Consider the following 12075-nt stretch of genomic DNA (forward strand, 5'->3'; position numbering starts at 1 on the left):
GAAGGAAGACCTCCAGTCTTCCCCTGCCGAACTGGTGTACGGCGAAGCACTTCGCCTACCCGGTCAGTTCCTGTGCCCCAAGGACGACTACCTCACAGCTGACGTCACCCAGTACGCGACTCGTCTTCGTGCGTGCATGGCGAAGCTTGCTCCTCGTCCGACCACCTGGCACTCCACTTCGGCCTTCTACGTTCCACGCGATCTCCACACCTCTTCCCACGTCTTCGTTCGCCAAGATCGCGTGAGAGGCGCCCTGGAGCCACCATACGCTGGACCTTACAAGGTTGTCAGCCGACAACCTAAGTACTTCACCTTGGACGTCAACGCCAAGAATGTCAATGTCTCCATTGACCGGCTCAAGGCAGCGTATGAGTCCAAAGAAGTTCAGAGGACAGCTCAACCAGCCGAAGAAGACGTCGTGCGGACTTCCAGTGGTCGAAGAGTCCGGCTGCCCGATTTTTATCGACCGTAGTCACGGTCTGCGGAGGGGAGTACTGTGGCGGCCATCCGCCACATTCCTAACTTGGACCACCGCCTTAGATTTCGGAGCGATCCGCTCCCGCCTATGAATTGGACCAGCCCCGACCTGTCTGAACGTGACCGAATGGTTGGCGCATGCGTGCTGCGGCCGTCACAATATGTCTGCGTCACTCGCACACCCGTGAAGACGTATGCTGCCGTCTCGCTTCAACGCCGGTCACCGATCTCCGCTCACTCATCGCCGTTGAAGAGATTTGAAATATGTCGTCGTGACACTTCTTCCGCGATCGCTTTGCTCTTAAGATTTAAATAATTTTATTGCTATTGTATCCTAATCAATCCCTTGCTATTCCTGTTGTTAAATATAATTTCCAATCCGTTAATAACATTCTTCCTTCTACCACAGAATAATAATAAGTACTACGTACAGAAGTTTTACTTCGCGAAGGTATTTAAAAAAATGTATGCTCAATGTCATTAACAATATGGTGTAATTTAGCCTGTCTCAAGAGTCAAGCACCATTTTGTTGACAAACGTCAGTGATCGGCACTGCGCCGAAGCTATAGGGATGACTTCGGTAAAATGATGTGACGTGAGGTGCCAAACTGCGGAAAATGGCGGAGGAAATACATGATTTAGCATGAATTATCATGAATAATATTAACTACTTATTTACCTCTCAGGGTCTTGAGGCAACTTAAAAAAGTACATTCTGTGTTTTTATTATTATTTAGGCAGTTAAATACTGCACAGTATTTAGTAGACCATTTTCTTTATTTTCTTCCATCATACACAAGAATACGCGTGTGTGAGTCAATGTTCGCTCGTATGTGAGGCCTTGTCGAATAGTATCCTGTAGGTGGGCCATCGTGCGTGTTTTGTTTTCGATGTAAACTCGCGGAGATGAACAGGCCTGCTTCTACCGTGTTCTTCCTACCTTTATTTCCTGACTCGAACTGCTCAACAATAATCTTAACGATTAAGAATCGGAATAGGATTCCGAGTAAAACATATGGTGGGTTGTTGGCAAATAACCCCCATAACCTCGACGGTTAGACAAGGCGTGAATCATAAGACCTCGACGGTAAGACAACGCGTGAATCATAAGACGTCCACGGGTCGACAACACAAATGCATTTAAACCAAAAGGCGTCCATAACTGGACTAAGACCTCCCCCAAGAGCTTCAACAAGATACGGTTCTATGCTGGCCCGTCAGCGCCTCCATGGCGTCCGACCAGGGCTTCGATGAACCCATCTTTAACATGTTTCTGGAATAATAAGCGGTTCGTTTCAATCATAAGACGTCCACGGTTAGACAACGCGTGAATCATAAGACGTCGACGGTTAGACAATGCGTGAATCATAAGACGTCCACGGGTCGACAACACAAATGCGTTTAAACTAAAAGGCGTCCACAACTGGACTAAGACCTTCCCCAAGAGTTTCAACAATCACTATGTCGGGCCGTCAGCGCCTCCATCGCGTCCGGCCAGGGCTTCGATGAACCCATCTTTAGCATGTTTCTGAAATAACAATCGTTCGTTTCATAAGATGGCCATTACTTGACCCGATCCGACTCAAGAGGGGTTTAGGGGAGGCCTAAAGTTTCCGCAACAACCGGTCCTATGCTGCTCGCATTCAGGCCCTTCCCGCGACGTTCACCAGATTTTAGTCACGTTAACCTCTTGTGGGATAACCACAATAGTCCAGCAGGGATCGAACCCGCGTTCCTCGGATCCGACCTGACACTCAAATCATTGGGCAATTTTCGCTCCATCGAGATGGTCGGTCAGTGCATCGAAGGAGAAGCCCACTACACAACGTCATCCAATACGTGATCCCTATGTGTACACACAACTTCAGAACCAGAAGTATCTACCTACAGATTTCAGTAACCCATTTCAGATAACATATTGTATAGATTTCCAGCACTCACCCTAAAGCATTACCAGCGGCTATGCTCTCGTAGATGTCACAGTCCACCAACTTCCTAGTCAAGTCTTCGGGCGCGTACTCGCCGGCAATACTGCACAGCGCTCGGTGGAATTGGAACTGAATTATGAAGGACACGTAATATCTGGAATTTGAAAAGAATGGCGTTAAGAGCAATGGTGGTAATGACAATGCTTTCAATGCTTCATTATTTTTCGTACTTATTAACTCATTTTGAAAATTCGGTGAAGCAAGCTTGATCTCTTTCTTCATGATCGTCAAAAAGAACAATGTTTCATGCATATAGTAAAGTTATGATACAGGAAGAAGTGGATAATAAGATTTTGACACTGGTTATTATTCCTCCTAGGAACTCCTTTTAGACGCTTTTTCTCCTTTAGTTACTTCTTACGACTTCCACGGGAAGAATGAGAGTGTGGTCCTATTATACCCTGCCAGAACCACACGGCTAATGGTCTTAATGAATTCCTATGAATTATTATAAACATTCATAACGAATGTCATACACACCTAGCGTATTCAACATTAGCAGACACATGGTATTTGGCAGCAGCATCGAAGTCTTCCTCAGTTCTGTTGACTGGAGGCTCCACGCCTTGGAGTTCCTCCCTCAGCCTCCAATAGTGGCAGTTGTAGTCCTCAGGAGGGGTGGTCCCTCGGAACACTCCGTAGCGGAACAAGTCGAGAGTGTATGCGAATGGCAGGAACACTATTTTGTCTATACCCTGGAAAAAATAAATAGTGCTTTAAGTTGAAGTCAATTGAAGTTAGATTACAATGTCTTATTAAGTCGGCTCTTTTCAGAATCACTCTATTACTTGCCCCAAACCCAAATACATATAGCTTAACCTACCACCACTTCAGGACATATCGGCTAATGCTGAGAAGAAGTGGCAGAAGATCTGAAATTTCTTCTGAAACTTTTGTCTGCTTCTTATTTTTGTGTTAGTTCAGATATTCACGTATAGTCTGGAGTATAATAGCTCTTTTGAATGGGCTTGACTCAAAATGTGGAATCCCTCAGGGCATTATTTATCATCCAGGCATGTGTACGGATTACGGATACATCCATCAACAGTAAGGAACAGTTAGGAAAATATAGTGAAGCCCGTTACCATATCCACAGCCAGTCCGTCTGAAATTTTTCCAAGTCCACAAAAGCAAGATGTAAAGCCCGGTCCGTGAGCACGTAGAATTTTGTCCAATGATCCCTAGCTACCCATCCTTATCGCTCGGGCGTAATTATATTGCTGTCGCAACTGTGCGACTGGCAGCCGCAGTGAGTGTGCGAGCGCGATAGCAACATAATTGAGAATGTTACTAGGTATGCAAAATCACTTGAAACCTTTGTTACAGTTAGGCTTTTACATTTACAAATACATTAGTTTTTATTTCATTCAAAAATACCCAGTAGTTATGATTTTATAGGCATTCAAAGTTCGCTTAAATATTGATTGCCGCCGACGGTCACGTGACCCCGCGTGACGTACATTCACAGTATCCGCTCACTAGAAAACGGCTAAAAACATACTTAAATACATTTTTTTTTGTAAATACAAACTTATTATACATATTAACACCCAGACCCATCACAGAAATTAAAATTGAACCAAACCCAAACTTGATGCGATTATGTCGTTTTATTGCGAATTACCTTCCAGCTACATCATTAGACCCTGATTACTATATAGAATTAAAGTACTCGTCAATACAAAACGAACGAACCCAAACTCGATGGATTTAAGTCGTTTTATTATAGAGTTCCTATGGCCACCTTCCAGCTCCATCATCAGATCAGCTCCATGTCATCATAATATTGCATGGTCATCCAAATCACATGTGTTTGCGAAATTTCAGCTTAATCGGTTGCCTGGAAGTGGGTCTTAATTCAGCTTGCAAGATTCCACCCATACAAATAATGAGCCAGTCACTGTAATAAAATATGACGTCACGCGCATAAAATGGCGGGCCGGCCGCCGCCCGCACTTTTAAAATTCAATATCTTGGAAACTAATTGACGTATCGAAATAATTCTTTCACGTGTATTTTTTATTTTTATCAGAGAATACAGAAAGCTAAAAAACAAAATTAGTGAACATTCTTCATAATGCGCGAGCGATAAGGATTGGAAGCTTGGGGTCATTGGTCAAAATTCTACGTGCTCACGGACCAGTATATACAGTAATTACCATTTTATAAAGCTGGTTGATCTCAGTCTGCTCGTCCTCAGCATCTCCGTTGATGAGCCCGACGCTGCGCAAGTGCTTTGGAGACGACACGGAGAGCGCAATCGTGTCGCCAACGGCTTCATGGAACCCTGGAACACATTTGCATGAGATTATGCAACTGATTGATAAAGTTCTTGCAGAAAAATAATAAGTAACAAAGAAGTGTGGAACCAAACATCAAACAGGAAAATATAATTAGATGGTTTTCTAAAAATAGCAGCCCATTTCTATGAAATGTTAAATGTAAACATAATCATAAAACACGTATTCTAATAAGTACAGGACAACACACACCCAATACAGCAAAAGATTTATCAAATCACAAACACACAGAACAATGAAATTTCGAAATGTTAGTCTGGAAACCACGTTAATTAAAATTAACACTGATACACTACTACAAACTCTTACTAGCGTTTGATGTTACATAGATAAATTTTACAACAGGACATCACCTTGGAAATTCCTAATTAATTATTAGCATCCCATGGAAAAAAAATCAACAATTTAAAAACCCCTAAAAGTGATGTTATTTCACCCTTCTGATTGGCGAAATGGGTCTTTCAATTCGATTAAGCGGGGTCCCCAAAGACAGACAAAACCATCACCTGGATTAGCGCCTTCTCTAAACACAGAGGGCTGTTGTTTGTACTGCAAATAATATTGGACATGACCCATCTCATGGTGCACTGTCCTCAAGTTCTCCCCCGTCACCACCGTACACATTTTGATCCTGAATTCAAACAAAACTGTTTATAAAATCGAATGTATTATTACCTGGATTCGCTCCATCCCTGAATATGGCCGGCTGATCTTTGTACTGTAGGAAGTACTGTATGTGCCCCATCTCATGGTGTGTAGTTTGGAAATATTCGTAATCAACTGTGGTGCACTGTTTGATCCTTCAAAATTAAAGCCAAAATGGTTATGGTTAAATTTCGAATAAGTGCTGTAGACAAATATTTCCATCAACACAAAAGAGAAGAAAATAAAAGAAACAAACTTCATAAAACTAAGAAATAAAACTCCTAACACCAAATAGAAATCAATATAAAACAATGGTATAAAATAAATTCATCATCATCATTTCAGCCACAGGACGTCCACTGCTGAACATAGGCCTCCCCCAATGCTTTCCATGTTGATCGATTGGTAGCGGCCTGCGTCCAGCGCTTCCCTGCTACCTTTACGATGTCGTCGGTCCACCTTGTAGGTGGACGTCCCACGCTGCGTTTTCCGGTACGCGGCCTCCATTCCAGAACCTTTCTGCCCCATCGGCCGTCAGTTCTGCGTACTATGTGCCCTGCCCATTGCCACTTCAGCTTGCTAATACGTCGGGCTATGTCAGCGACTTTGGTTCGTTTACGGATCTCCTCATTTCTGATTCGATCTCGCAAAGAAACACCAAGCATAGCCCTCTCCATAGCACGCTGTGCAACTTTGAGCTTCTGTATAAGGCCTATAGTGAGAGGCCACGTTTCCGAGCCATAAGTTATCACTGGTAACACACATTGGTTATACACTCTAGTCTTCAGGCATTGAGGTAATTTGGACGAAAAGATGTTGCGTAGTTTCCCGAACGCTGCCCAGCCGAGTTGGATTCGACGATAAAATAAATTATGGATCAATAACAAAAATATGAAATCAATATCAAATCTGTCATAAATTTTTAAATAAGAAATAAATTATGCTGATCGGAATCTAAAACATCTAACAAAGGTTTTATGTCCATTGTCCAGTTTCAAAGTAATTCTAAATTGGACATGAAACCTCGTCACTTGGTCTAAAATCATTTTGAATTATTTGAACATCTTTTTTAATTCTTACCTAAAATCTTCCCCGTCATAGAAGTCCCACGCCGACGCGTGACAAACAATATCCCTATCCGTCGGTTTCTCAATAATAGAATTCTTCCAGAACTTCTCCGGCATGGCCGTCAGGTTCAACGACCTGAAGAACTTGTCCGACATCTGGAACATCTTCAATGGGGTGTATTTCTGGTCCTTCATCGCTTGGGTGATGTCCACTTCTTTCTTATCGGGATACGGACGAGTGAAGTGTTCAATGTTGTTCCAAGTTTGGGCCCACATGTTACCTGAAGTTGTAAAGAAATTGGCGTAAATATTTTATTGCCAATATTTTATGGATGGATATAAAACGTTTTAATAATATGGAACGTGTAATAAAAAACTTGAATTTATTTTCTCTATCTAAACAATTTCTCCGGCAGTCTAGTATCCATGAAAAAAAATTAAATATTCTGGCAATTACACTATCATTTATATTCTTTATGGAGTTCCCATTTCAGACAAGATTGAATTAGTGATGATTTTGAAAGATTTCTTTCTAGTAAATTGTTTTTTTCGACATTGTTTTGTCATCTACAAAGATGTAGTTTATTCTTCGCCTTACATAATATTCCGAGGTTCTAAGAGAAAAATCAAGAAATTAGAAGTAGCTTGGTCTTGGCGCGTTACAAAGAGGAATAAAGAGGAGGGCCAACCAAAACCCACTAACAAATGCGAAAAAGAAGAAGATAATAACAACTAAGTCTCGATACCTAATAAATGTGCCGGGATGGGCCCCTTGGCGGACACGACGTGATCGCCATGCATGTCGCGCAAGCGCTTGCGCACGTAGGCGTGTAGCTGCTGGTATAAAGGCTTCACGTCCTCCCACAGCTTGGCCAACTGCTCCTCGAAGTCAGGCACTTCGTAGTCCGCCTGCCACCAGTCCGCCACGTCTTTGAAGTCTGGAAGTGTGGTGAATATGGTTAAAGATATTGTTATCAAATAGTTTATTCAGTACATAGGCCCTTTCCAGGCGCTTATACATGTCCCAAATATAGCTTGCCCTACCACCACTTCGGGACATTATGGGATGGTGCTGAGAAGAAGTGGCGGAAGAAACTCAGTCACCTTTGTCAGCCTCCGCAACAAATGTTGTGTATGTATTTTTTTTTTTTGCGGAGAAGACGTCGATTCGACTAAGAATACACTAGCTTAAGGCCGGGTAGCAGAGAAAATAGCGAAAATGAGGTTTTCATTTTTCATTTTTGAGGTACTAAACAGTAAAATTAAAGGCTAAGATTTTTATTGGGCATAGTTGAGGATATTTTCTAGGGCTATTAAGGCTTGGTATTTCTTCTAAAGTAGGTATTTCGCGCTGTCAAAATCTGCGCGCGCAATTCTTCGCCGAAAATAGCGCGTCAAAGAGCTCCCGCCACAATTTCCAGCTACACAGTATAGAAATACGCAGTTGGTTAGGTTAGGTTGACTTCCTTCCCTTCAAGCGTCACACTCACAACACTTTCTAATAGAAATCATATCCAAGTGATACAAAAAACACCTTTCAGACTTTTTGGGAATATATTCTAGAATCGAATAAATATAAAATATAACTGCAGAAGTAAACACGGTTCAAAGTGGCCGTGGCGTCGCCCGACCTTCTGGAAGTTCTGCGCCGGCTTAAAGCATTTCAAGATTACGTCACCCGACCTATCGGTAGGCCCTTGGGAGCTTGAGCGATTGGAATTTTTTTTTATGATAAGTTACTCTTAGTAGCGATTATTTAGAGCTTGGATAATAAATTTAATTATAGTTGTTGCAATTCACGAAGCTTTGCATGTGGTTAATAACATTAATCAGTATAGGTACGCATCAATTTTGTTCAGTCTCTTTGTTTATTAATAAATAAAAATATCATACTAAAATTGCAGAAACATATTTGTTTGTATTGGTCTGGGCGTTTTCTTTCTATAATATGTATGACGTATGTACGGGGTTCTGTACCTATCAAAAATTGCTATGAGCATCACACGCGGTTACCTGCGTACCTCTGTGCACTCATGGGAGTTTAAGCAGAGGTCCCTAGAGTTTGACTTTGAGCTTTGTTTATAGTCATTACGAAGCAGACTGATGGGAAACTGCACTGTCTTGAATTCGAAAGGGTAATTTGACGGTGTTTGGGGAATTCTAGGAATAAATACAGAGTCTCCTCATTGAGATTGAGACATTTCAATTTGAGATTTCACTTGACATTGAACACAATCTGAAATGGAGTTTTCAAACACTTGTAAAAATAAAAAGTAATTAAATCAAAGGCACTAAGTAGTATTGATATCAACTTCGAAGAAAATGACTGCTAAAATTACTTTCTACCCGTTCCACACGTCTTTCATGAATTATATTAAGGTATTGTTAAACTAAATTTCAAGTAGATTGAACCAAGGAATCACTTTGTCCCATACAAACTTTGCCCCCTTTTTTCACCCCCTTCATTTCATGACCCCATTTCGGAAAATATTTTCTTATGAGATGCCTACGTCATAAAAAGAACACACCTTCCAACTTTCAGGTCTCTACGATATCCGTCAGTCATTTAGGACAAAGCATTTTTATTAGTTGTTCAAAACTCTATCGTTCCAGGTATGTCATTGACAGGAGGGCGCTACTATCTTAATGGGTTATTCATTAGTCCACTTGACATTTCAGAATCGTTTGACTTTAGATACCTAAGCGATTTGATATTCGGAGTCTTTTAATGAAATCAAGTTCTGAAATAACTTGAGGTGTTGTACCCGATCAAGCTTTTCATTGCAGGACAGTTAAATAGTTTTATTATTAGTTTCTTCTCTAAGTCTTAATTTGTCAGAGTAGGTAAAGGCTCCATGAGAGCAAAATTTAGCTTTATAATAGTTTTTAATTTTTTTCTTGAAATATTTGACGCCTTGTAATCTCTTGTAATCTCTCGTTAATATAGGTCCACACAAATAAAGAAGTTTGACTTCGACTTTAATAATTATGCTCTTACATAATTATAAATAAACTAGCTTTACGCCCGCCGCTTCGCCCGCGTGGAATGCTTCGGTTTTTATATAACCTATTACACTCAGATATAATGTGGCTTTCTATTGGTGAAAGATTTTTTAAAATCAGTTCAGTAGATCCCGAGATTACCCCTTACAATTTAACAAATATACAAACTCACAAACTTTACCTCTTTATAATACTAATATATCTAAATATAGATAGGTAATTTGAAACCCTATTTTGTTTTATTCTTTTTTTTATTTTAAATATTTCACGATCCAAACTAATATTTACTGTAAGTAAATGCTAAATAGTAAATATTAGTTTGGATTGTGAAATATCCTACTAATATTATAAAGGCGAAAGTTTGGATGTCTGGATGTCATGATGTCTGGATGTTTGTTACTCTTTCACGCAAAAACTACTGAACGGATTTTGTTGAAACTTTACAGTATTATTGTTTATAACCCAGATTAACATTATGACGATATGTGGCAAATAAATTTCAATAAATAAATAAGACGTGTCTAAAAGCGCCATCTATCGTCATTGGTTAAAATCTACAGCACTGGACAAACTACGGTATGACGTTCGTAAATATTCATTCGGGGGAAACCGTGAAACGCCATCTATCAACATGGGTAAAATGAGGTAAAACATCATATCTAACGGGGGTAAAACGAGGTCCACGCGAACGAAGTCGCGGGCGGCCGCTAGTGTATAATAGGTAGCTTTCCCTCCGCAACCTTATTGGTATTCCATGTATGTGTCTTTTAACTGAGTTCTGTTATACATTTCATGTAAAATTTGTCCAATTATAACTCTATTTACATCTGCATCTGTAAGCAAGGATTCATGTTCTCCAGCCCAGATGCCGAGTAAACAGAATCATCTTTCAGTGACGTGCAGCTGCCCCTATATTTGACCCACTGACCTAATTTTTTATTATTTATTTGTGTCAGTGTGCTCTTCTAAAGAGTGAAGACGATTGTATCTAGGTACTATTAAAATGTAATTTTAACTCATTGGTTTTGTCTCATATTTGAGGAATGTATCATGAGTAGAGTCTTAGTTTAAAAGGATGCCAACGATTTAAATTTCAATAGGTAGACAAAATTCAGAATTCTTAATTATCAAAAATTTTAGCTTTCTCCAGTAACACTGGTATTATTATACTGTGACTCATCAAAGTCATCATTGTCAAAAATATTGACAAATCGAGAACTGTCACGGCCAAAAAACTGGCACGCGTCCGTCCTCCGTAAGCGCCACCGCGCGACTGATTGAGATTGTCCAAGCCGTCATGGGCGATTTTTTCCACATTTTTTAACATAGTAACTAAATAAGACGCAATATAAAAATTCCATCCGTTAAAAGCCCTCAAGTTATTTCTGAACTTTAGTTTAGTAAAAGATTCAGAATCTCAAATCGCTTATTTTAAAAATAAAACCATAATTAGAAAACGAATAGAGGTAACTTTGGGAATTTATTCTATCGAGTCAACTTCATCAAATCGTGTTTCCATCCGTTAATAGCCCTAGAAAATATCCTCAACTATACCCAAAAAAAATCTTAGCCTTTTATTTTACTGTTTAGTACCTCAAAAATGAAAAATGAAAACCTCATTTTCGCCATTTTCTCTGTTACCCGGCCTTAACGGATGGAAACACGATTTGATGAAGTTGACTCGATAGAATAAATTCCCAAAGTTACCTCTATTCGTTTTCTATTTATGGTTTTATTTTTAAAATAAGCGATTTGAGATTCTAAATCTTTTACTAAACTAAAGTTCAGAAATAACTTGAGGGCTTTTAACGGATGAAATTTTTATATTGCGTCTTATTTAGTTACAATGTTAAAAAATGTGGAAAAAATCGTCCATGACGGCTTGGACAATCTCAATCAGTCGCGCGGTGGCGCTTACGGAGGACGGACGCGTGTCAGTTTTTTGGCCGTGACAGTTCGCGATTTGTCAATATTTTTGACAATGATGACTTTGATGAGTCACAGTATAATAATATCAGTGTTACTGGAGAAAGCTTAAATTTTTGATAATTAAGAATTATCAATTTTGTCTACCTATTGAAATTTTAATCGTTCGCATCCTTTTAAACGAAGACTCTACTCATGATACATAGTACATTCCTCAAATATGAGACAAAACCAATGAGTTAAAATTACATTTTAATAGTACCTACATACAATCGTCTTACACTCTTTAGAAGAGCACACTGACACAAATAAATAATAAAAAATACTGTCTAAGGTCCGTAGCTAAAGGTCTAAGCTGTAAGATAGAAGAATCTTCTAGCCAAAAAGATGGCAGATGCAGCAGATGTCAACGGATTTAAAACTGGAGTTGATGTGACTCCTTGTAGACTTGAGTGTCTAGAGCGTCCCTTCCTTCACCATGCGTAAGAATTTTCACAAAAATACCGTCTAAGGTCTGTAGCTAACGGTCTACGCTGCAAGATGGAAGAATCTTCTAACCAAAAAGATGGCAGATGCAGCAGATGTCAACGGATTTAAAACTGGAGTTGATGTATGGAACGGTCCTTTATAATTTGGTCGGCTTATAGAAGAATTCCTGATATTTTTTT

General features: G+C 39.9%; 1 protein-coding gene across 6 annotated transcripts in view; it reads right to left on the reverse strand.

Annotated features, from left to right (window-relative positions):
• Window positions 1-12075, reverse strand: part of LOC135073718 (angiotensin-converting enzyme-like) — a 52829-nt gene that overhangs the window by 6234 nt on the left and 34520 nt on the right. For 5 of the 6 annotated variants that reach the window (XM_063967870.1, XM_063967867.1, XM_063967868.1 and 2 more), the window contains exons 5-10: window positions 7225-7416; window positions 6492-6759; window positions 5442-5566; window positions 4626-4753; window positions 2947-3161; window positions 2420-2560 (exon numbers count right to left, since the gene is read on the reverse strand). In XM_063967870.1, the coding sequence (XP_063823940.1) occupies window positions 2420-2560; window positions 2947-3161; window positions 4626-4753; window positions 5442-5566; window positions 6492-6759; window positions 7225-7416 (1069 nt within the window). Of the gene's footprint in view, window positions 1-2419; window positions 2561-2946; window positions 3162-4625; window positions 4754-5272; window positions 5398-5441; window positions 5567-6491; window positions 6760-7224; window positions 7417-12075 lie in introns of all 6 variants that reach the window. The other variant, XM_063967866.1, reaches the window with a different exon arrangement.

The sequence above is a fragment of the Ostrinia nubilalis genome, chromosome 8 (genome assembly GCF_963855985.1).
Source record: "Ostrinia nubilalis chromosome 8, ilOstNubi1.1, whole genome shotgun sequence".
In the NCBI taxonomy this organism is placed as follows: domain Eukaryota; kingdom Metazoa; phylum Arthropoda; class Insecta; order Lepidoptera; family Crambidae; genus Ostrinia; species Ostrinia nubilalis.